General features: G+C 48.1%; 1 protein-coding gene across 10 annotated transcripts; it reads left to right on the top strand.

Annotated features, from left to right (window-relative positions):
* The first annotated feature begins 5390 nt into the window (after positions 1 to 5390).
* On the top strand, positions 5391 to 25472 carry TARS2 (threonyl-tRNA synthetase 2, mitochondrial). 10 transcript variants are annotated; one of them, XM_054474509.2, is made up of 19 exons: positions 5391 to 5585; positions 5928 to 6124; positions 7035 to 7158; positions 8688 to 8812; positions 9473 to 9590; positions 9677 to 9741; positions 10324 to 10402; positions 14076 to 14222; positions 14404 to 14502; positions 15125 to 15342; positions 16094 to 16256; positions 16489 to 16626; positions 16814 to 16891; positions 19839 to 19958; positions 22073 to 22173; positions 22368 to 22469; positions 22642 to 22714; positions 23325 to 23439; positions 24789 to 25472. In XM_054474509.2, the coding sequence occupies exons 1-19, from the start codon at positions 5520 to 5522 to the stop codon at positions 24935 to 24937; spliced, it is 2277 nt and encodes a 758-aa protein (XP_054330484.1). In that variant the 5' UTR covers positions 5391 to 5519; the 3' UTR covers positions 24938 to 25472. The 10 variants fall into 10 exon arrangements, with proteins under 10 accessions (XP_054330484.1, XP_054330487.1, XP_054330486.1 ...); XM_054474512.2 differs by lacking the exon at positions 14076 to 14222; XM_054474511.2 differs by lacking the exon at positions 19839 to 19958.
* Positions 25473 to 25485: the final 13 nt, after the last annotated feature.

Genomic DNA, 25485 nt, shown 5'->3' with positions numbered 1-25485 from the left:
TCCTGTTTGGTTACCCAGGCTGGAGTGCAGTGACACGATCTCAGCTCACTGCAACCTCTGCCTCCGGGGTTCAAGTGATTCTCCCACCTCAGCCTCCCAAGTAGCTAGAACTACAGGCATGTGCCACCATGCCAGGCTATTTTTTTTTTTTTTTTTTTTTTGAGACAGAGTCTCGCTCTGTCGCCCAGGCTGGAGTGCGGTGGCACAATCTCGGCTCACTGCAAGCTCCGCCTCCCGGGCTCACGCCATTCTCCTGCCTCAGCCTCCCAAGTAGCTGGGATTACAGGCATGTGCCACCACACCTGGCTAATTTTGTATTTTTGGTAGAGACGGGGTTTCTCCATGTTGGTCAGGGTAGTCTCCAACTCCCGACCTCAGGTGATCTGCCCGCCTCAGCCTTCCAAAGTGCTGGGATTACAGGCATGAGCCATCGCGCCCGGCTAATTTTTGTATTTTTAGTAAAGATGGGCTTTCACTATATTGGCCAGGCTGATCTCGAACTCCTGACCTCAGATCCACCTGCCTCAGCCTCCCAAATGCTGAGATTACAGGCGTGAGCCACTGCATCCAGCCTTCTCTTTTTTTTTTTGAAACGGAGTCTTGCTCTGTTGCCCAGGCTGGAGGGCAGTGGTGCGATCTCGGCTCACTGCAAGCTCCGCCTCCCGGGTTCACGCCATTCTCCTGCCTCAGCCTCCCGAGTAGCCGGGACTACAGGCGCATGCTGCCACGCCCAGCTAATTTTTTGTATTTTTAGTAGAGACGGGGTTTCACCATGTTAGCCAGGATGGTCTCGATCTCCTGACCTCATGATCCACCGGCCTCGGCCTCCCAAAGTGCTGGGATTACAGGCATGAGCCACCGTGCCCGGCCTCAGCCTTCTCTCTTTTTTTTTTTTTTGAGACAGGGTATCATTCTGTTGCCCAGGCTGCAGTACAGTGGTGCCAATCACGGCTCACTGCACTGGATCTCCTGGGCTCAAGCAATCTTCTCACCTTAGCCTCCCAAGGCATATACCACCATGCCCAGCTAATTTTTTATTTTTTGTAGAGACGGGGGTCTCACTATGTTGTCCAGGCTGTTGTCGAACTCCTGGACTCAAGCAATCCGCCTGCCTCAGCCTCCCAGTGTTGGGATTACAGGCGTGAGCCACCACACCCAGCCAAATATATTTTCTACATCTTTAGTGCTTCTAAGAAGTAAGATAGATTTGGAGGTATGTGCTGATCCTGAGGACAAGTGGAAAATATTTACATGTAGTTTAAAGCTACATGTAGTTTAAAGCTATAAAAACAATACCTTCTGAACTAGGACTCTAGTCACCTTGGAATTTCTATTCCAAAAGTGGAGTTAAGCTGAGAATTTCCTAAAATTTTACTAAGGGCCTAGGACACCCTTCACTGTGGATTCCCTTTTTCCTGCACTTCTGTGGAAATCTAGCTTTATTTTCTGCACATTTTTTTCCTTAACTTTAATCTGGTAGAGAAAAGTTAGAAGACGCCTCTTTTCTTGGCTTTCTATTGGACCCACCTCTTTTACCCTATATCAAAGGCCTATTTGGCCACAAGTATCAGAATCTTATAACCTGACACATTATGACCAATCTGGTCCCTGAGAGGCAGTATGGCATAGCATAAACAACAAGGGCTTTGCATTCAGATAGACTGGGGGCTTTACTTCTTTGAGAATCATTTTCCTGTTTTAAAGGAAGTATACTTGACATAGTTGTTTTAGGAATTAAGCGAAATAGTGAAGGCATAGCACTGGGTGTTCAGTAGTATTCTAGGGTGGAGGGGCAACAGCCCAAGTTTTAAGAATAGATGTTTCAAGCCAGGCATGGTGGCTCATGCCTGTAAACGCAGCACTTTGGGAGGCCGAGGCAGGTGGATCACCTGAGGTCAGGAGTTCAAGACCAACCTGGCCAACATGGTGAAACCCCATCTCTACTAAAAATACAAAAAATTAGCCAGGCGTGGTGGTGGGCACCTGTAATCCCAGCTACTCGGGAGGCTGAGGCAGGAGAATCGATTGAACCTGGGAGTCAGAGGTTGCAGTGAGCCAAGATCGTGCCATTGCACTCCAGCCTGGGCAACAAGAGTGAAACTCCATCTCAAAAAACAAAAAACAGGCCGGGCACAGTGGCTCACGCCTGTAATCTCAGCACTTTGGGAGGCCAAGGTGGTCGGATCACGAGGTCAGGAGTTCGAGACCAGCCTGACATGGTGAAACCCTGTCTCTACTAAAAATACAAAAATTAGCCGAGCGTGGTGGCACATACCTGTAATCCCAGCTACTCAGGAGGCTGAGGCAGGAGAATCACTTGAACCCAGGAGGCAGAGGTTGCAGTGAGCCAAGATAGCGCCACTGCACTCCAGCCTCGGTGACAGAGCAAGACTCTGACTCAAAAAAAAATTAGCTGGGTATGGTGGCATACACCTGCAATCCCAGCTACTGGGGAAGCTGAGGCAGGAGGATCACTTGAACCCAGGAGGCGGAGGTTGCAGTGAACCGAGATCATGCCACTGCACTCCAGCTGGGCAACAGAGCAAGACTTCACCTCAAAAAAAAAAAAAAAAAAAAAAAAAAAAAAAGAATAGATGTTTCCTAGGCTGACTAATGGATTAAAATTCCCCAATACTGAGGCATATGCTAGTCACAAGTCCGAAGTTGTAGAAGAACCAGTAACTCATGAAGTGGCCTTAGCTTGCTCTTGCGCTTGCTTACTTGCTTGCTTGCTTCTTACAGAGGGTGGATGGAATAACTCAACATTCCTTCCTTCCTCCACTGCAACAAAAGTTACGTAGGTGATGATGTGGTAGTTGATCGGCATCCCCTCAGCACCCAGCTCACTGCATTGCACACAGTAAGCAGTTAGTAAATGATGGATGAGTATAGGGAGTTACCGTCTCAGGGTAGCCTAGTTATTTTACCATCCCTTTACTATCCTAACACAAGACGACAAGGTAGAATGATTAAAGGGACTATGTCAGTGTCTGTTTCCTTTGGAGCATCAAATCAATACCGTGATTGGTACATACTTGATTCAATAATTATTGGGCACCTACCATTTTGTTGCCTGCAATACACCTTTCCCCTTTTGGTGCAGAGGCATGAGAAGAATTCTGCCTGTTGCCACCCTTTCTGAATGCCATTTTAAAATTCTTAACTATCTTCTCCCAACCACACACACACAAGTTATCTTCCTCTCCCACACTCTTTGTCTCTTTCTCTTTGTATTTCAGGGTGTCTACCAGAAGATGGACCCAAGATCCATGGAGGCTCTTGTGACTCAGATCAACTGCCCTGCCCGGGAAACCTGGTCTCTCTGGAAACCTTGGTTAAACTGCTTTTTCTGACACCTCTTCCTCTACAACCCTTGATTCTATCACGATTGAAACTTCAGAACCAACTCTAACCATCCCCACCTCCAGGTGAGGGGACTAATGGGAATTACTCACAGCCTGATGGCTACCTCCAAGTCAGTTTCCCTTCATACTTTACTACAAATCTGACCGTGTTCCCATATTTACTGAGTAAATTTGATGAAATTTACCTAGTCCTGTGTCCTAGATGTATCAGGGAGAGGGAAGAGAAAGGATAAAGGAAGTTGAGAGCTGGGAAAGCAATTAGAGGCAAAGGGCTTATGTAGGGAGCGGAGAGCTAAAATTCTAGCCAGGCACCTCTTTCTGAGGTGATGGGGGAGTATACTGGGAGCAAACTCTACTAGAGAAAGCATGGTGTGGTAAAAGAGAACTAAGCTTGGATTTAGAAATCACCATCAGTACTTGCTGTTTGACCTTAAATTCCTCATCTGTAAGATTAAAAGGTCTGGCCGGGCGTGGTGACTCACGCCTGTAATCCCAGCACTTTGGGAAGCCGAGGCAGGCGGATCACCTGATGCTGGGAGTTCGAGACCAGCCTGACCAACATGGAGAAACCCTGTCTCTACTAAAAATAAAAAATTAGCTGGGCCTGGGGTGGCACATGCCTGTAATCCCAGCTACTCGGGAGGTTGAGGCAGGAGAATCGCTTGAACCTGGGGAGGCGGAGGTTGCGGTAAGCCGAGATCGCGCCATTGCACTCCAGCCTGGGCAACAAGAGTGAAACTCCATCTCAAAAAAAAAAAAAAAAAAAAAAGATTAAAAGGTCTATAAAGTCCCTATGAAGCACCATGAGTATAAAGGGACTCAAACTGACCTCTGCAGATTCTTGGTTCCAGCTTTTTTTGTTTTTGTTTTGTTTTGAGATGAAGTCTCGCTCTTGTCCCCCAGGCTGGAGTGCATGGCGCGATCTCGGCTCACTGCAACCTCCGCCTCTCGGGTTCAAGCGATTCTCCTGCCTCGGCCTCCCAAGTAGCTGAGATTACAGGCACCCGCCACCATGCCCAGCTAATTTTTGTATTTTTAGTAGACACGGGGTTTCACCATGTTGGCCAGGCTGGTCTAGAACTCCTGACCTCGGGTGATCCACCGCCTCAGCGTCCCAAAGTGCTGGGATTACAGCGTGAGCCACTGCACGCGGCCATCTTTGCTCCAGCTTTAAAGTGGTTATATTTACCTGTAGTCCCAGCTACTCCAGAGGCTGAGGTGATCAGTTAAGCCCAGGAGGTCGAGACTGCAGTGAGCCATGATTGTACCCCTGCACTCCAGCCTGGGCCATGGTGAGACCTTGTCTCAAAATTAAAAAATAAAACTGTTACACTCATTTATCATAATAGCTTCTTGTTGCTTTTGCCCATTACCAAAAAACCATGGGCCACGCTAGACGATTTACATAAAATTTAACTCAACAATTGGGAGTAACACTATTCTCATTTTATAGTTGAGAAAACTGAGGCTTAGAGAAATTAAGTAGGTCAGGCAAGGTGCTCACGTCTGTAATTCCAGAACTCTGGGAGGCAGGAGCGCGGTGGGGGTTGGGGGGGGGGTTGCTTGAGGCCAGGAGTTCGAGACTACCGTGGCCAACATAGTGACAACCGCCCCCCCCCCCACCCCCGGTCTCTATTAAATAAATATGAGAAGTTAAATAATTTTCCCAAAATTACATAGTTAATGGCAGATCCAGAATTTACACTAGGTCTGTCTGGTTCCCCAGTCTATGCTCTTAAGTTTTGCTACTTGCTGTAAGGACCATGTAAAATAAAATGTATAGTTAAAGGGAAATTACTACCGTTTCCTGTCTGGTTTTCTCCCACTCTCGCCCTCAAAAGTTCACCTGCCCTTGTCCTCAAAGCCCCAGGACGCCTAATTGCTATTTTTGGGTTTCAGCTGAAACGCCACGGGTCTGGGGGATAGCGAGGGTGTGTTACACTTTCGGTCTTCCGGTCAGCCGGAACCACTCACACCGCTGCTGGTGCTGTGTGGGGTGTACCTCTTCGGAGTTCCTGGAGGTGGTGCCAGACTAGAGTGGCAGCCGTAGTAACCAATAGACACGCACTTTGTTGGACCAGAAGCCAATGAAGAATTATGTGGAGGAGAAGCGGCGATAATCTGTTTGAGGATGTAGGCACTGTTTGAAGAAACATGGCCCTGTATCAGAGGTGGCGGCGGCTCCGGCTCCAAGGTTTACAGGCTTGCAGGCTACACACGGTGCGTGAGGCACCCCCAAAGTTCCGATCCGCATCAGACTCAGCCCAGCCGAAGCCCCCAAATTTTTATGTTAGCCCAGCCTCACGCCACTCCTCCTCTCCCTGGTCCTCCGAGTCCCCAGAAAAGGACTCATATCTAAACTCGTTATCTAATTCTCGAGTTAGCGGTCTGGGGGGCTCTGAGCTCGAAGGGCCCCCAGCCTAGGGTCTTGTATCACCCAATCCCCTTAAAAGAGTAGGAATTTGGACGAAGTCCACTTAACCACCCCAAAGTGCCATCATCCCTAATTCTAAGAAAGAATGATGGGACGTGTGTTACCTGCTAATATATCTTTCTCTCCAGGCAGTTGTGTCGACCCCTCCACGCTGGTTGGCAGAGCGGCTTGGCCTTTTTGAGGAGCTATGGGCTGCTCAGGTAAAGAGATTAGCAAGCATGGCACAGAAGGAACCCCGGACTATTAAGATATCACTTCCTGGAGGCCAGAAAATTGATGCTGTGGCATGGAATACAACCCCCTACCAACTAGCCCGGCAGATCAGGTAACAGGCCCATCCTGTAACTACCAGGATTATCCTTCTGCCCCTTTACTTTCTCTTCACTTGAGCAGGGGAAAAAAACTTGGTCTGCTTGTTTCTGTTCCATCCCCATTAAGATAGCCTTTCCTGAAGATTTTGTTTTTGTTTTTTGTTGTTGTTCTTTTATACAGACAGGGTCTCTCCATGTTGCCCAGGCTGGTCTTGAACTCCTGGGCTCAAGCGATCCTTCCATCTCAGCCTCCTGAAGTGCTGGGATTACAGGCATGAGCCACCAAACCCGGCCTGAGATTTGTTTTATCTGTACTAGTTTCTGCATCAGAGTCTCTGTCCTTTCATTGCGGAAAGAAATGAAAGCTTCTATTGCTCTTGTAACTCATTTTACCTTTGCAAGTTTACAGTTGCTGAGAGATGAGCAACTTTCTCCCCACTGTGGATTGTAACCCTGTCTTTTTTAAATCATTAATTTACTTTTTAATAATTGATATATAAGAATTGAACATATGAATGGGGTACATGTGATATTTTGATACATGCATACAATATGTAATGATCAAATCAGGGTGTTCAGGATATCTGTTACCCCAAACATTTATCATTTCTTTGTGTTGGGACTATTTCAAATCTTCTAGCTATTTTGAAATATACAATAAATTATTATTAACTGTATTCACCCAACTCTGCTATGGAACATTAGAGCATATTCCTTCTGTCTAACTCTATTTTTGTACCCATTAGCCAACCTCTTCATCTCCCCTCCCCCATCCTTCCCAGCCTCTGGTAACTATCACTCTATTCTCTACCACTGTGAGATCAGCTTTTTAAACTCTCATATAGGAATCAGAACATGTGATATTTTCCTTTTTGTGCCTTGTAACCCTGTCTTTTTCTTCATCCCCACCTTCCACTGCTGAAGTTCAACACTGGCAGATACTGCAGTGGCTGCTCAAGTGAATGGAGAACCTTATGATCTGGAGCGGCCCTTGGAGACAGATTCTGACCTCAGATTTCTGACATTCGATTCCCCAGAGGGGAAAGCAGTAAGTTTCTTTCTTATCAGGAATACAGTGACTACTAAACCAAGAGATATTGAAGCAGGAAATTCTAACATTTTATTCTTTTGCCTCAGTTTCTCCATTTGTAGTTGGGAGGGAGACCTACCACAGACTGTCTTGACTATTTCTGGTTAGGAAACTCATGGTGAAAGTTTTTAACTTAGCTTCGATCTATTAAGCAAACATTTGTGCTAGTGAAAGGGAGAGAGATGATATGTTGAAAAACAAAAGGATAAATATGTAAATTCAGCCCCCTCAACTCTTGAGCACGTACATTATAAGTCATCTGTAGTGTATATTAAATTCTAACATGGCTTATACAGCTGAGCACACAACCTGGTCACTTCCCCACCTTGTCTTCTTCATGTCAGCTCAGGTAGCACAGACCTTGCCTATTAGGATCCAGAAAAATAGAGTTCTCCTGCCATCTATGTGTAAATAGTGACCAAATCCAAGAGGAATAGTCCTATCGCACTACATTCATGGGACAGAAAAAAATAGGACTAAAAGACCAAACAGAGACCTAAGTAACCACTGTGTTAAGAAGATAGCTTATTCTGGCCAGGCACAGTGGCTCACGCCTGTAATCCCAGCACTTTGGGAGGCCGAGGCAGGTGGATCATCTGAGGTGAGGAGTTCAAGACCAGCCTGGCCAACATAGTACAAACCCCCTCTCTACTAAAAATATAAAAATTAGCTGGGCGTGGTGGTGAGCACTTGTCATCCCAGCTAATTGAGAGGCTGAAGCAGGAGAATTGCTTGAACCCGGGAGGCGGAGGTTGCAGTGAGCTGAGATCGCGTCATTGCATTCTAGCCTGGGTGACAGAGCGAGACTCTGTCTCAAAAAAAAAAAAAAAAAAAGAAAAATTATTCTGAAGCCCTAAAAGCTTACAGGAGCAACAGAAGACTGACGGGCCTCCAGCTTCTATGCTTTGGAACTGGGAAGCACCAAGGATTGAGGGGTGGGGCTGGAGCTTCTATGCACTGAAAGAAGAAAAGATACTGGCCTTCTTTCTTTTCTATTCAGTCTTTTTTTTTTTTTTTTTTTTTGAGATGGAGTCTCACTCTGTCACCCAGGCTGGAGTGCAGTGGCACAATCTTGCTTCACTGCAACTTCCACCTCCCGGGTTCAAGTGATTCTCCTGCCTCAGCCTCCTGAGTAGCTGGGATTACAGACACACGCCACCATGCCTGGCTAGTTTTGTATGTTTTAGTAGAGACAGGGTTTCACCATGTTGACCAGACTGGTCTCAAGCTCCTGACCTCAGATGATCCGCTTGCCTTGACCTCCTGAAGTGTTGGGGTTACAGGCATGAGCCACTGCACCTAGCCTTTTTTTTTAAGCTTGTTACTTTTTAGTGGTCACCCTCAAAATCTAGGATCCCCGTTTTGTGGTAGTTATTCCTAGAAGAACCATACCAGCTTTCCTACCAGCTTCTGTGAGGAAGAGCTCAGAGATCTAGGGGTTAAGGGAGAAGTTTATGAACTTGTGAACCCCTTTTTTGTGAACCCAGGTGTTCTGGCACTCCAGCACCCATGTCCTGGGGGCAGCAGCTGAACAATTCCTAGGTGCTGTTCTCTGCAGAGGTCCAAGTACAGAATATGGCTTTTACCATGATTTCTTCCTGGGAAAGGAGAGGTGAGTAATGAAAGGAAGGAGGAGAATGATTCTGGGATGGTTTCTGAGGCTCTTTTCAGGGGCCTTGGGCATGCTTCATTTGGATGAGGAAGCTGGAGGAGAAGGGTTTCTCTAGGTCTCAACTATGACATTAGTACCTCCTTCTGTGCTAGTCCATGTCCCTCTTCTAACTCTGCTTGAAATTTACCTTCTTGGCTGGTGCACGTGTAGTCCCAGCTACTTGGGAGGCTGAGGTGGAAGGATCACTTGAGCCTGGGAGGTTGAGGCTGTGGTGAGCCATGATCTTAACCACTGCACCCAGCTTGTGTGACACAGCAAGACACTCTCTCAAAAAAAACAAAAAGAAAAAGAAGAAACAACTTACTTTGTTACTTGTTAGCTTTCATAAATTCAAGTTTTACTTAATCGCCCTCATTACTATTGTTCTAACTTTGTCTATCCAGATTTCCTGCATTCAACTTTTAACTTCATGCATAGAGCTTTTTCTCCAGCTGTAATATCTGTTACCTGATTTCCTATTTATATTTTCTCTGTCTGTCTTTGCCTATAACTCTAGATTTCTCTTGAAGGACAGGACCTCACCTGCTAGCCAACAGGTTTGTCACCCAGGTGACTGATGCACCTCGTAGGATGCAACCCAACCAATTCTCCTCTTTCCAGGACAATCCGGGGCTCAGAGCTACCTGTTTTGGAGCGGATTTGCCAAGAACTTACAGCTGCTGCTCAACCCTTCCGGAGGCTAGAGGCTTCACGGGATCAGCTTCGCCAGTTGTTCAAGGTGGGGTGGAGGGAAGAGGTGACTCTCCCAGGACATCTTTGTGGGAATAAACACTTTTCTTCAATCTCCCTTCTACCTTTTTCCAGGATAACCCCTTTAAGCTTCACTTGATTGAGGAAAGAGTGACAGGTCCAACAGCAACAGTATATGGGTAAGAGTTGTCAAGATTAAGGCAAACGGAGAGGTGGGGAAGCATTGAAGAAGGCCAGAAATGGGATAAGGGAAGAAAGATAGAAGGTAATTTGTGTTGCTCCAGAAAAAGAAATGGGAATGGGAATTGATTTTTTTTTTCTTTTTTTTTTTTTTGAGGCGGAGTCTTGCTCTGTCTCCCAGGCTGGAGTGCAGTAGCGTGATCTCAGCTCACTGCAACCTCCGCCTCCTGGGTTCAAGTGATTCTCCTGCCTTAGCCTCCAGAGTGGCTGGGATTACAGGCATGTGCCACCATGCCTGGCTAATTTTTATATTTTTAGTAGAGACGGGGTTTCACCATATTGTCCAGGCTGGTCTCAAACTCCTGACCTCGTGATCCACCCACCTTGGCTTCCCAAAGTGCTGGGATTATAGACATGAACCACCGCGCCCTGCCGGAGAATTGATTTTTATCTGCCATTGCCCTCTCTCAGTAGGACAGTTCCTTTCTCTTCACCTCTTCTGTCAGCTAAAGACCATGAGAGGGAGAAAGCTAGAAGCTGAAGATTCTGAAAATCACTAACTGGCCTCTTCTTTCTCCCAGGTGTGGCACATTGGTTGACCTTTGCCAGGGCCCCCACCTTCGGCATACTGGACAGATTGGAGGACTGAAGCTGCTATCGGTCAGTTGTGGGACAGAGTTAGGTTAAGATTCCTATTTTGAGCCGGGCATGGTGGCTCATGCCTGTAATCCCAGCACTTTGGGAGGCTGAGGCAGGTGGATCATAAAGTCAGGAGTTTGAGACCAGCCTGGCCAATATGGTGAAACCCCATCTCTACCAAAAATACAAAAATTAGCTGGGTGTGGTGGCGCACACCTGTAGTCCTAGCTGCTCGGGAGGCTGAGACAGGAGAATCGCCTGAACCTGGGAGGTGGTGGTTGTAGTGAGCTGAGATTGCACTACTGCACTCCAGCCTGGGCAACAGAGCAAGACTCCATCTCAAAAAAAAAAAAAATTCATGTTTGCACTGGGATGAGCAGGAGAATCGGAAGGTGATACTTTCTGTTGGCACCCCTTTTTTTTTGTTTTGAGACCGAGTTTCTCGGTCACCCAGGCTGGAGTGCAGTGGCGTGATCTCAGCTCACTGCAAGCTTCGCCTCCTGGATTCAAGCAATTCTCCTGCCTCAGCCTCCCGAGTAGCTGGGATAATAGGCGCGCACCACCATGCCCAGTTAATTTTGTATTTTTAGTAGAGACGGGGTTTCACCATGTTGGCCAGGGTGATCTCAAGTGATCTTCCCTCCTCGGCCTCCCAAAGTGCTGGGATTACAGGCATGAGCCACTGAGCCTGGCCCTGTAAGCCCTTTCTTTACTCTCATAAGCTGAGCGGGGAATACAGGAGAAAGAAACTTTGTCCCCACATTCTAAAAACCCCAGTTTGATGGCACATACTGGACAGCCTGCTAGGGCCCAGAAGCCAATTCAGATGCCCTAATATGACGTCAGTATTAAGGGGGGTGGAGCAGGAGGGTGTGAGCAAGCTGGATGGGTCATACAGGGAAGGGTCGTAGAGAGAGGGGGCGTGGTCCAGGAGGAAGATGAACACCATTTGACAGGCACAGGGAGAATACCTTTAGTGAAGGGTATGCTTTTTATGAAAATACTGTTCTGCATGGTGGCTCACGCCTATAATCCCAGCACTTTGGGAAGCCGAGGTGGGTGGACCACCTGAGGTCAGGAGTTCGAGACCGGCCTGACCAACATGGAGAAACCCCGTCTCTACTAAAAATACAGAATTAACTGGGTGTGGTAGCACATGCCTGTAATCCCAGCTACTTGCGAGGCTGAGGCAGGAGAATCGCTTGAACCTGGGAGGTGGAGGTTGTGGCGATCCAAGATCGTGCCATTGCACTCCAGCCTGGGCAACAAGAGCAAAACTCCGTCTCAAAAAAAGAAGAAAAGAAAATACTGTTCTGGACAAGATGAGTTACTAGATGGAATGGGATGAGTTACAAGGGAGCAAGGGGAAATGCAGATGTGTAGAGCAAAAAGCTCTGAACTTAGGCTGGGCGTGGTGGCTCATGCCTATAATCCCAGCACTTTGGGAGGCCAAGGTGGGTGGATCACTTGAGATCAGCCTGGCCAACATGGCAAAACCCCATGGCGTGGTGGCCTTGGGTAAATCTTACTTATTTTCCCCATCTATAAAATGAAGCTATTAATTCCTTTTTGCCCTACCAGTAAATTCACCTCATAAAGATAATGAAAACCAGGCCAGGCATGGTGGCTGACACCTGTAATCCCAGCACTTTGGGGAGGCTGAGGCAGGCGGATCACTTGAGGTCAGAAGTTCGAGACCAGCCTGGCCAACATGGTGAAACCCTGTCTCTACTAAAAATACACAAATTAGCTGGGTGTGCTGGCCTACACCTGTAATCCCAGCTACGAAGAAGGCTGAGGCAGGAGAGTCACTTGAACTCTGCCAGGCAGAGGTTGCAGTGAGCTGAGATTGTGCCACTGCATTCCAGCCTGGGCCACAGAGCAAGACAACGTCTCAAAAAAAAAAAGATAATGAAAACCAACTAATGCAGGAGAAAGGAAAAGTTAAAAAGTGCTGTAAAATATAGACTGTCGGCCAGGTGCAGTGGTTCACACGTGTAATCCCAACATTTTGGGAGGCCAAGTTGGGTGGATCACTTGAGCTCAGGAGTTCAAGGCCAGCCTGGCCAACATGGTGAAGCCTCGTCACTACTAAAAATAAAAAATTAGCTGAGCGTGGTGGCATGCACCTGTAGTCCCAGCTACTCGGGAGGCTGAGGCAGGAGAATTGCTTGAACTGGGAGGCAGAGGTTGCAGTGAGCCAAGATCGCACCACTGCACTCCAGCCTGGGCAACAGAGTGAGACTCTGTTTCAAAAAATATACATATAGGGGCCGGGCGTGGTGGCTCACACCTATAATCCCAGCACTTTGGGAGGCTGAGGCGGGTGAATCACGAGGTCAGGAGATCGAGACCATCCTGGCTAACACAGTGAAACCCCGTCTCTACTAAAAATACAAAAAATTAGTCGAGTGTGGTGGCGATGGCCGGTAGTCCCAGCTACTCGGGAGGCTGAGGCAGGAGAATGGCATGAACCCGGGAGGCAGAGCTTGCAGTGAGCCGAGATCGCACCACTGCACTCCAGCCTGGGTGACAGATATATATATACACACACACACGTATAGACTGTTTCTCATTAGTACTGTTTAACAGTTTTATTTTATTTTATTTTTATTTTTTTGAGACAGAGTCTTGCTCTGTTGCCCAGGCTGGAGTGCAGTGACCCGATCTCGGCTTACTGCAACCTCTGCCTGCCAGGTTCAAGCGATTCTCCTGCCTCAGCCTCCTGAGTAGCTGGGATTACAGGCACGTGCCACCACACCTGGCTAATTTTTGTATTTTTAGTACAGACAAGGTTTCACCATGTTGGTCAGGCTGGTCTTGGAACTCTTGACCTTGTGATCCACCTGCTTCAGCCCCCCAAAGTGCTGGGATTACAGGCGTGAGCCACTGTGCCCGGCCTCTCATTAGTACTTTTTTGTTTGTTTGTTTGTTTGTTTGTTATTTTTTGAGATGCAGTCTCGCTCTGTCGCCCAGGCTGGAGTGCAGTGGTGCGATCTCAGCTCACTACTAGCTCCACCTTCTGAGTTCATGCCATTCTCCTGCCTCAGCCTCCCGAGTAGCTGTGACTACAGGCACCCGCCACCATACCCCGCTAATTTTTTTGTATTTTTAGTAGAGACGGGGTTTTACCATGTTAGCCAGGATGGTCTCGATCTCCTGACCTCGTGATCCGCCCGCCTCGGCCTCCCAAAATGCTGGGATTACAGGCGTGAGCCACCACGCCCGGCTCATTAGTACTGTTAAATGAGAGAGCAGGCAGAGGCTTTTGGATTTCATGTGGCCAGGAATGGGATATGGTGTAGAAGACTGACTTTTCTAGCAGCTGTATAGGATATTGATAAATGGAAGAATAGACTGACAGTTGACCAGAGCTTATGGTTACTCCTCTAAGCAGTCATTGATTAGAATGGGAAGAAACTAAGTAAAGGGGTAATGAGAATGGGGAGAAAAAGAGATGGCAAGGTAAGGTTAGGCCTGACCGGGTTGTATGTAGGAATTAAGGGTCAGGCAATTTCAACACTGTAATCTAGAAGAAGGGTGTCTAGAGGATGGAGGTGTTCATCTTACTGGTGGGATTGTTGTCAAGAGGCATACCTGTGACACTTAACACTGAGAGTATCATATGAGTCTTGAAAAAGGTTGGGGGCCTTCAGTCCTCATCTTTCCTTTGGTCCCCTATGTCCTCACACAGAACTCATCATCCTTATGGAGGTCTTCAGGGGCCCCAGAGACATTGCAGAGAGTGTCAGGGATTTCGTTCCCCACAACAGAATTGCTGAGGGCCTGGGAAGCATGGAGGGAGGAAGCAGAATTGCGGGACCACCGGCGCATTGGGAAGGTACAGAGATTGGGAAGATAGGGAGGGATGGTGATAAGGGTTGGAGAGAGATGACAGAACCTGATTATGAAATTGGGAGCAGATTCAGTCACACAGACTGAGCAGCTCCGTCAGTTGTTCTGAGTTCCAAAGCCACCTCCTTGCCCTTGAAGTGACCCAATATTGCTATTCCTGACCCCAGGAACAGGAACTCTTCTTCTTCCATGAACTGAGCCCTGGGAGCTGCTTCTTCCTGCCACGAGGGACAAGGGTGTATAATGCACTAGTGGCGTTTATCAGGGTAAGGGGACCCAGGTCTAGAGGAAAGAAGACCAGGGAGGGGCTGAGGGACTAGAAGAAGCTAAGGTGTTTGTGTTAAAAGATGGGGGTTGGGGCCGGGCATAGTGGCTCACATCTATAATCTTAGCACTTTCGGAGGCTGAGCCGTGCAGATCACCTGAGGTCAGGAGTTCGAGACCAGCCTGGCCAACATGGCAAAACCCCGTCTCTACTAAAACAAATACAAAAACTTAGCCGGTGTGGTGGCAGTGCCTGTCGTCCCAGCTACTGGGGAGGCTGAGGCAGGAGAATCCCTTGAACCCAGGAAGGGGAGGTTGCAGTGAATTGATGTCGAACCACTGCACTCCAGCCTGGGTGATACAGTGAGACTCCGTCTCAAAGAGAAAAAAAAAAGGCCGGGGGGGTGGTTTGGAATCATAAACATAAATATTGAAAGTGCTGGTGACCTTTAATACTACAATTGTGTGGTCTGCAGTTGGGGAGCATAGAGATGGGACCTGGTATTTAATAGGTTGTGGTTGCAATCAGCATGGCCTGAGGGCCCAGGAAGATCACACAGCTGACACCCTACCTGCTTTCCTTCCAGTTACTTTGACCTTCCATGTCTGTACCCTCCTCTCCAGGCTGAGTATGCCCGTCGTGGTTTCTCCGAGGTGAAAACTCCCACACTGTTTTCTACAAAACTCTGGAAACAGTCAGGGCACTGGGAGCATTATCAGGAAGACATGTTTGCCGTGCAGCCCCCAGGCTCTGACAGGCCTCCCAGCTCCCAGAGTGACGATTCTACCAGGCATATCACAGATACACTCGCCCTCAAGCCTATGAACTGCCCTGCACACTGGTAAGCTGGGAGCTAGGGTTACAATCAGATTGCTAAATATTAAATAATAGAAAGCACCTTGGGGCTGGACACAGTGGCTCACGCCTGTAATCCCAACACTTTGGGAGGCCGAGGTGGGCAGATCACCTGAGGTTGGGAGTTTGAGACCAGCCTGACCAACATGGAGAAACCCTGTCTCTACTAAAAATACAAAAAATTAGCCAGGCGCGGTGGCGGGTGCCTGTAGTCCCAGCTACTCAGGAGGCTAAGGCAGGAGAATGGCATGAACCCAGGAGGCGGAGCTTGCAGTGAGCCGAGATCACGCCACTGCACTTCAGCCTGGGTGACAGAGCGAGACTACATCTCAAAAAAAAAAAAAGAAAGCACCTTGGAAAGAGTATTGGGACACCTGATTTGAGCCTACAATCTTCCCCCTAGCTAACCATGTGAATTTGGGAAACTCATTTTACCTCTTTAGGTCTCAGTCTCCTTAAAGTTGCTATCTAAGGCTCCTCCTTCAGCTCAGTGACCATCACAGAACAGGGAAATGGTAAATGATGTCTGTTATTGTGTTACTGAGAAATCCACTTTTGAACCTCAGGGTTCAGACTGTGATGAGTGGGATTGACAGGACTCAGTGGGAGGATGTGCTGAGGCTGGAGAGGGCTATAGCAGATGGTGCAGAGAAAGTAGGCAAGCAGATTGGGTGGAGGAGCAGTCTTCGGGGGCTAGTCCTCCCTATGGCCCTGACCCCTCTGCACCCCAACCTCAGCCTGATGTTCGCCCACCGGCCCAGATCCTGGCGGGAACTGCCCCTGCGACTAGCTGACTTTGGGGCTCTACACCGGGCCGAAGCCTCTGGTGGTCTGGGGGGACTGACCCGACTGCGGTGCTTCCAGCAGGATGATGCTCACATCTTCTGTACAACAGATCAGGTGGCCTTTCCCTGGCTCCACCAAAGCTTTTCTAAACCACCTTTCTTTCTCCCTATGAACCTGCAAACCCTTGATCTTTATTTGCCCCCTGTATGTACTATAATTCAGCTACATTCTACCCCTAGTTTGCTTCTGCTTCCTCTCTGTTTTTGCCCTTTGTTTCCCTCAAACTGCCAGCATCCCTGATCTCTAGCTGGCTCACAGCTCACTGACCCTTATTTCCTGCCCCCAGCTGGAAGCAGAGATCCAAAGCTGTCTTGATTTCCTCCGTTCCGTCTATGCCGTTCTTGGCTTCTCCTTCCACCTGGCACTGTCCACCCGGCCATCTGGCTTCCTGGGGGACCCTTGCCTTTGGGACCAGGCCGAACAGGTGAGTAGGAGGTAGAGAAATAGAGGCAGATAAACCACTCTCTGGTGGGAAGGAGTGGAGAATACAGTAATAGTCATCAAGGTTCTCAGAGGCATCTGGTGAGTGGGTCATTTGTTGGGGACTGACTGGATGTGTTGCTTTTGAAGTCTAAGATGATGTATTCCACTCTTGTCTCATTCCTTCAAAGGTCCTTAAACAGGCCCTGAAGGAATTTGGAGAACCCTGGGACCTCAACTCTGGAGATGGTGCCTTCTATGGACCTAAGGTAAGCTTGGGACCCTGGTTAGTGTGTATTTATTTATTTTTTGCTTTGTTTTAGTAAATATTTAATAGATACAAAGAATTTTTTTTTTTGAGACAGTCTCACTCTGTCACCCAGGCTAGAATGCAGTGGCGTGATCTCAGTTCACTGCAACCTCCAGCTCCCTGGTTCAAGCAATTCCCCTGCCTCAGCCTCCCGAGTAGCTGAGATTACAGGTGCATGCCACCACACCCGGCTAATTTTTTTGTATTTTTAATAGAGATGGGGTTTCGCCATGTTGGCCAGACTGGTCTCGAACTCCTGACCTCAGGCAATCCACCCCCCTTTGGCCTCCCAAAGTGCTGGGATTACAGGCATGAGCCACCGCACCCGGCCACGAAGAAATATTTTTAAACTTACGTAGGATATAAAGAAAAACAATATACGTTCTGCCCTCTTGGCATTTGCAATTTGCAATCTACTGAGGGCTGTTGAAGGTAAATAGGCCATATCAGTGCTGCGAGATCTGTGCTGTGTACCAAAAGAGCTGGTACCAAAAGAGCATGTTAGCTGGGGTTAGCATTACTCGAGGAGGTTACAAAAGGTGTCCTGCAGGAATCACTTTCCAATCTGAAAGGTGAGTGTTGGCCAAGTAAAGATGTGTTTCAGGAGGGAGCAGTGTAGGCAGAGGCTGGGGATAGGGATAAAAACACATGGCAGACCAATCTGGGCAACACAGGGAGACCCTGTGTCTACCAAAAAAAAAAAATTAGCTGGGTGCAGTGGCTTGTGCCTGTGGTCCCAGCTACCCTGCAGGCTGAGATGGGAGGATCACCTGATCCCAGGAGGTAGAGGCTGCAGTGAGCCGAGATTGCGTCCCACTGCACTCCAGCCTGGGTGATAGAGTGAGACCCTGTCTCAAAAGAAAAGAAGTCAAGGGGAAAAAAGGACTGAAAAGTGTCCACTGGATTTAGTAAAAAGGCTGCTGGATTTCAAAGGACCATTTTCAGTAAAGTAGGGCCTGAGGGTGGAGTTAGAAGGTGAATAAATGAGGCCTGTGTGGTGGCTCATGCCTGTAATCCCAGCACTTTGGGAGGCCGAGGTGGGTGGATCACTTGAGGTCAGGAGTTCGAGACCAGCCTGGCCAACGTGGCGAAACCCCATCTCTACTAAAAATATAAAAATTGGCCGGGTGAGGTGTTAGGACACACCTGTAGTCCCAGCTACTCAGTAGCCTGAGGCAGGAGAATCGCTGAACCTGGGAGGTGGAGGTTGCAGTGAGCCAAGATCACACCACTGCACCCTAGCCTGGGCAACAGAGCAAGACTCCATCCCAAAAAGTAAAAATAAAACAGGCCGAGTGTGGTGGCTCACGCCTATAATCCCAGCACTTTGGGAGGCTGAGGCAGGTGGATCACCTGAGGTCAGGGGTTTGAGACCCCATCTCTACTAAAAATACAAAAATTAGTCCAGCATGGTGACGGGCACCTGTAAACCCAGGAGGTGGAGGTTGCAGTGAGCCGAGGTTGCAGTGAGCTGAGGTCGCACCATTGCACTCCAGCCTGGGCGACAGAGTGAGGCTCCGTCTCAAAAAAATAATAATAAAATGAGAAATAAAATAAATGCTATGATGAGAGGAAGTCTGTTTGGAGGAAGAAGTTGAATTTATAAAAGAAGTTGTAAAGGGAAGTTCCTGGAGAGGTTTAAGGTAGGATTGAGAAGCCTTCATAGAAGGGATCACCATTGCCATTGTATCCAGGGTGGAAGGAAAGGCTGAAGGTAGATGCAAGGAAGTTTATAGGCATGGTAACAGGAAGTTGAGGCTCTTCCCATCCCATGGTATCAATTATCTGAATTCTTCATGAGGCAGGATCATTTGCTGAAATGAGAGTGGAGAAGAGGAGAGTTGTCAGTGAGGGGGCTGAAGATATGAAGAAAAGGCCGTGTGCAGTGGCCCCCTCTTGTAATCCCAGCACTTAGGGAGGCTGAACTGAGAGGATCACTTGAATCCAGGAGTTTGAGACCAGCCTGGGCAACATAGTAAGACCTCATCTCTACAAAAAAAAATTTTTTTTTTTTTGAGACTGTGTCTTGCTCTGCTGCCCAGGCTGGAGTGCAGTGGCTCGATCTCGGCTCACTGCAAGCGCTGCCTCCCAGGTTCACGCCATTTTCCTGCCTCAGCCTCCCAAGTAGCTGGGACTATAGGCACCCACCACCATGCCTGGCTAATTTTTTTGTATTTTTTTTTTAGTAGATATGGGGTTTCACCGTGTTAGCCAGGATGGTCTCGATCTCCTGACCTCATGATCCGCCCACCTCGGCCTACCAAAGTGCTGGGATTACAGGCATGAGCCACTGCACCCAGCCGTCTCTACAAAAAATTTAAAACAAATTTTAAAATTAGCTGGATGTGATGGTGGGCACCTGTAGCCCCAGCTACTCAGGAGGCTGAGGTGGGAGGATCACTTGAGTCCAGGATTTTGAGGCTGCATGAGCTATGATCAAGGCACCGCACTCCAGCTTGGGTAACAGAACAAAACCCTGTCTCAATAAAATAAATAAATAAAAAGATACAGAGAGAAAGGAAATTACTCAAAAACTGTTATATAGCTAAAATCTTTTTTTGTTTGTTTTGTTTTATTTATTTATTTTTATATATTTTTTTGAGACCGAATTTTGCTCTGTTGCCCAGGTTGGAGTGTAGTGGCGCAATCTCGGCTCACTGCAACCTCTGCCTGCCGGGTTCAAGCGATTCTCCTGCCCCAGCCTCCCCAGTAGCTGGGATTACAGGCATGTACCACCACGCCCAGCTAATTTTTGTATTTTTAGTAGAGATGGGGTTTCACCATGTTGGCCAGGCTGGTCTTGAACTCCCAACCTCAGGTGATCTGCCCGCCTTGGCTTCCCAAAGTGGTGGGATTATTACAGACGTGAGCCATCCTGCCTAGCCTTTTTTTTTTTTTTTTTCAAGACAGACTCTTGCTCCGTTGCCAGACTGAAGTGCAGTGGCGGATCTTGGCTTACTGCAACCTCCACCTCCCAGGTTCAAGCGATTCTCTTGCCTCAGCCTCCCGAGTATCTGGGACTACAGGTGTGCACCACCACGCCCAGCTAATTTTTTTTTTTTTTTTTGAGGTGGAGTTTTACTCTGTCGCCCAGGCTAGAGTGGAGTGGCACAATCTCGGCTCACCGCAACCTCCACCTCCTGGGTTCAAGCGATTCTCCTGCCTCAGCCTCCCCAGTAGCTGGGATTACAGGCACCCGCTACCATACCAGCTAATTTTTGTATTCCTATTTTTAGTAGACGGGGTTTCACCGTGTTGGCCAGGCTGGTCTCGAACTCCTGACCTCAGGTGGTCCACCTACCTTGGCCTCCCAAAGTGCTGGGATTACAGGAGTGAGCCATGTGCCTTGCCTGGCTAAAATCTTTTGAGTACTCAAAGTTGCTGTTGACAGTGTTGGGGTCTTTTATTCAGGTAACATGTGTATTCTCATTTTTATGTCCCAAATGTTTATTCCAGCATATGGTATTTATTTAGCTGCTTCAATAAGTAGTTAGGAAATTAAAATATTAACAGTAATGAAAGTGTGTCTTCTGATTTATTTCGGCAATAATAGTAGGCAAATAAAATATCTTTATTACTAAGAAAAAAATTGAGAGAGGTTAAACAATGTGCTTAAGGTTACAGAGATAACAGTCATAAAGTGCATAAAGTGTGTGTTATGTTGAATCAGTCTAATAAGTTGCTGGCTAAAATACTGCCATAAAAAGAGAGAGCAAAAAGCTGGAAAATCCCTGAGGAGAACAGAGCATAGAGCTTATTAGGGCAACCCAAAGGATTGCTGGCAGCAGACAGGGACCAGCTGAATTTCGAAATACTGACTTCTATGGTGGCATCAATCTCTGCATTTGCATCTGTGTGGTTTGTGACATATTGGGCAGCACTGAGCAGTTCTCTTGCAGGGCCAAAGATGTAGGAGGCTAAGGTGCAGAAGAACAATGAATGGTACAAGGGGAACTAGGGAAAATGGTACAGCTTCATGGGATAAGAAACAAAGGTGGGAGGGGCCTGAAGATGGGAGAGAAAATGAGGAGTTAAAGAACCTGTGGGTTGAAGTGCCATTAATGGAATAATTGTCATGGCCGGGTGTGGTGGCTCACACCCATAATCCCAGCACTTTGGGAGGCCAAAGTGGGCACATCACTTGAGATCAGGAGTTTGAGACCAGCCTGGCCAACATGGTGAAACCCCATCCCTACTGAAAAAAAAAAAACCACATATATATATATGTGTGTGTGTGTGTGTATATATATATATATATGTGTGTGTGTGTATATATATATATGTATATATGTGTGTGTGTGTGTGTATATATATGTGTGTGTATATATATGTGTGTGTGTGTATATATATGTGTGTGTGTATATATGTGTGTGTATATATGTGTGTGTATATATGTGTGTATATATGTGTGTATATATGTGTGTATATATGTGTGTGTGTATATATGTGTGTATATATATGTGTGTGTATATATGTGTGTGTATATATGTGTGTGTATATATATGTGTGTATATATATACACACACACACACACACACATACATACACACATACATATATATATGTTAGCTGGGCGTGGTGGCGTGTACCTGTAGTCCCAGCTACTCAGGAGGTTGAGGCAGGAGAATCGCTTGAACCCGGGAGGCAGAGGCTGCAGTGAGCTGAAATCATGCCACTGCACTCCTGTCAGGGTGACAGAGTGAGACTCTGTCCCAAAAAAAAAAAGGAATAATTGTCGGAGCTGGCTGACCAAGAGACAGTAATCAGAGTAGGGTGTCTGATGGACAGTTTCAGAGGTACAGCCATTGGGGGAGATGACAGGATAAAGGGTGTAGCCATATCTGGGTGGTGGTGAAGATCTCTGAGATGAAGAGCTCAAGGAATTGAGAGGCCAGGGTGTGGACATCAGGTAATATTATAACACCATTATTAGGTGGAGAGAGCTGCTGAGAACTACTGCCAGAGTGAGTTGAGTAGAGTGAAGTGGAGGGGTAGCATATGATAGAGCTGGGTGACATGATGAGGGTGGTAGCCCGGGATGAGGGTAGGTTAAAGGGTGGGATGGCACAGGTAATGGAGGATAGTGGTTCCTGGATAGTGCTTCTGGCTTATCTCATGCCTTCCTATCTGTTTCCTGTAGATTGACGTGCACCTCCACGATGCCCTGGGCCGGCCACATCAGTGTGGGACAATTCAGCTTGACTTCCAACTGCCCCTGAGATTTGACCTCCAGTATAAGGGGTATAAAACCTTGCCCTATCCTCTTTTCCCTTAACAGTGCATGGAATAAGTCCTTCTGCCTTTGGCCCTAAAAACTAAACCCTCCACACCCTCTCCTGCCAGAGCTGAATATTTCTTAAAAACTGGAAGGTGATCCTGGGTACACAATTCGTGATACTTCCACCATTCCATCCACCCCCCTGTTTCCTTTCAAGGCAGGCGGGTGCCCTGGAGCGTCCAGTCCTCATTCACCGAGCAGTGCTCGGTTCTGTGGAAAGACTGTTGGGAGTGCTGGCAGAAAGCTGCGGTGGGAAATGGTGAGACCTCTGACCTAGATTGCTGTTCTGGCCCAAAACCGGATAGTTATGCTCCAGATCCTGTCCCCCTTCATATGCCAGCCTCTTTCCTTCTCAAGTCTGCTCCATACAACCACACTTCTGGCCAGAGCCAGAGTGACTAATTTGCCATCATCTGTTCTTTCCCAACCAGGCCACTGTGGCTGTCCCCGTTCCAGGTGGTGGTCATCCCTGTGGGGACTGAGCAAGAGGAGTATGCCAAAGAGGTAAGGAGTTGAGGCAAGGGAGGGGGCAGAAGCAGGTCCAGTAGAGAGTCTGGTGCCCTGCAGTGGGCAGGAAGAGGCCGCAGGGGTGGTGGAGGAAGGAGCACAGCCCTCGGAGCCACAAGGCTGGGCTCGAGTGGCTGCTGTCCTAGATGCTGGAAATCCTGTATCTAAAAAATGTAACTAATGCCTACCTTGTAGAGATGTATGAAAATTAAACCAATTAACAAATGTTGAAAGCCGCCAAAAGAGCACTTGGCACAAAACTGGGATTGAGTACACAGTTTTATTTTTCCTTTCTAGAGAGAATTGAGGATATGGATGGTACCAGAGTTGAACAGCTGGTTGGGTAGAGCAGTGGCTAGAAGGCAAAGTCCAGGGAATAACTGGGGGGTCATCTCCAGTAGGAGGCAGAAAGGTTGTGGGGTTGGGGATGAATGGGGAGGAGGCCTCAATGTGGAGATGAAATGAGGAGAGGTTGCTGGTGAGAAGTGGAGAGCCCTGAGGCAGGGAGAGGAGGAACAGATGGGGGCATTGAGGGAAAAGAGCATCAGACTGTTAGCTCCTCAACTTTCCAGTAAATTAACTTCCTGTCACCAAACCTCTGATGCAGGCACAGCAGAGCCTGCGGGCTGCAGGACTGGTCAGTGACCTGGATGCTGACTCTGGACTGACCCTCAGCCGGAGAGTCCGCCGGGCCCAGCTTGCCCACTACAATTTTCAGTTTGGTAAGCTGAACCTCAGAGCCGATGTTCTCCCACCTGCCATCTGCATTCTTGCTGTTAAGTTTACCAAGTCTGGTAATGCATATTTGGGTTAATTGGGGCTCATTACCTGAGCAGGTAGGAGCCAGGATTCAGGACACCTGACTCATTTGGGCCCTGTGTTCCTTCACATTGCCCTGTCCTCCCCATAACCACTTCTGACCCTCAAAATAGTTTTCCTCTTTTTAACTCCTCTCTAGCTGTTGGTGTCTGTTAGGTTAATTAACCAAGGGAGTATCAGAGAGAAAGGGACGGGAGGGTTAATACGGTGTTAATTACCCTTGTTTATTTTAGACCTAGATGGAATCAGCCCTAAGGGATGAGGAGAAAGGCCTTAGGGAGAAAATTCTGTCACTGCCATGCTCCCTTTTTCATTTTCCAGGGTTCAGAGCTCTGCCTCAAAGGCGAGGAGCGGAAACTCCTCAGCCAGATTACCTGATTCTTGAGTTTTGCACACCCCACTCGCCCCACAAGCACCCAGAGCAAGCTGTGCCGCAATCCCAGGGACTTGCACATGGCCCCTTTCCCTCCCTTACCGCCCAGTCAGCCCCTGCATACATCCTCCTCAGCAGAGGCCCCTCACTCTGTGAATCCAGCCCTAACAGACACCAAGAGCCAGAGTGGGACTGATGAGAGGAAACTGTTCTAAGGGTCAGAAGTGGTTGGGGGGAGGCGGGGCAGTGTGAAGGCCACACCACTCCTGCCACCTTCCCCTTCCTCTAACACACACACACACACACAGATTCTCTCTGTGGGGTTCTCAGTGCACACACACACACACACAGATTCTGTGGGGTTCTCAGTGCACACACACACACACACAGATTCTGTGGGGTTCTCAGTGCACACACACACACACACAGATTCTGTGGGGTTCTCAGTACACACACACACACACACACACACACACACACACACACACACACACACACACACACACACACACACACACACACACACACACACACACACACACACTCTCTCTCTCTCTCTCTCTCTCTCTCTCTTTCTCTCTGTGGGGTTCTCAGTGTTTGTCTTTCTCTGCTTGACTCTAATGTCTCTGACCCTGGGGCTCTTGACCAGAAGCGATAAGGCCTGCGGGGACTGAAGCACTTCCTTGTCTCCTCAGGATGAGCAGGACTGGTCATTTAGTATTAGCAGACACAGCTGAATACTTCCTTTCTGTGAACCATATCTGGGCTCTGCTCCCACCCTTCCTAAAGATTTAGGTCTCTCAAGTTTCTGCAGAGCAAAAGAAACTATTTCATGTGGATGAATTTGCCCTGAGGTTCCCAAACTTCCTCTACCTGCAGTGGTTGGCCAGAAAGAGCAAAGTAAGAGAACAGTGAACATTCGGACTCGAGATAATCGTCGCCTTGGGGAGTGGGACTTGCCTGAGGCTGTGCAGCGACTGGTGGAGCTACAGAACACGAGGGTCCCAAATGCCGAAGAAATTTTCTGAGCCTTTGTACATAGATGAGGCAGAAACCTGCGAGAGCCATCAGCCTCCCTCACATGGGAGACCCCAACCCAGCTGACAGTGTGGAGCCCCCAGAACTTCAGAACTGTGTGGAGGCACATGTCTGCTCTCCTGAAAAGAGACTTGGTTTGGGGACCCCACAAAAGGAGGGAAGCTGTAGCTGTTTGGATGTGAGGAGAATGAAACTACAAAAAAAAATAAATTGGGCCAGGCGCAGTGGCTCATGCCTGTAATCCAGCCCTCTGGGAGGCTGAGGCAGACGGATCATGAGGTCAGGAGATCAAGACCACCCTGGCTAACACGGTGACACCCTGTCTCTACTAAAAATACAAAAAATTAGCCGGGCATGGTGGCACACGCCTGTAGTCCCAGCTACTCAGGAGGCTAAGGCAGGAGAATCGCTTGAACCCGGGAGGTGGAGGTTGCAGTGAGCTGAGATCGCGCCACTGCACTCCAGCCTGGGTGACAGAGCGAGACTCTGTCTCCAAATAAATAAATAAATAAATACAAACGGGAAGCTGCTGGTCATA

This window comes from Pongo pygmaeus, chromosome 1 (genome assembly GCF_028885625.2).
Source record: "Pongo pygmaeus isolate AG05252 chromosome 1, NHGRI_mPonPyg2-v2.0_pri, whole genome shotgun sequence".
NCBI lineage: Eukaryota > Metazoa > Chordata > Mammalia > Primates > Hominidae > Pongo > Pongo pygmaeus.
This window is presented reverse-complemented; position numbering and strand designations above follow the sequence as displayed.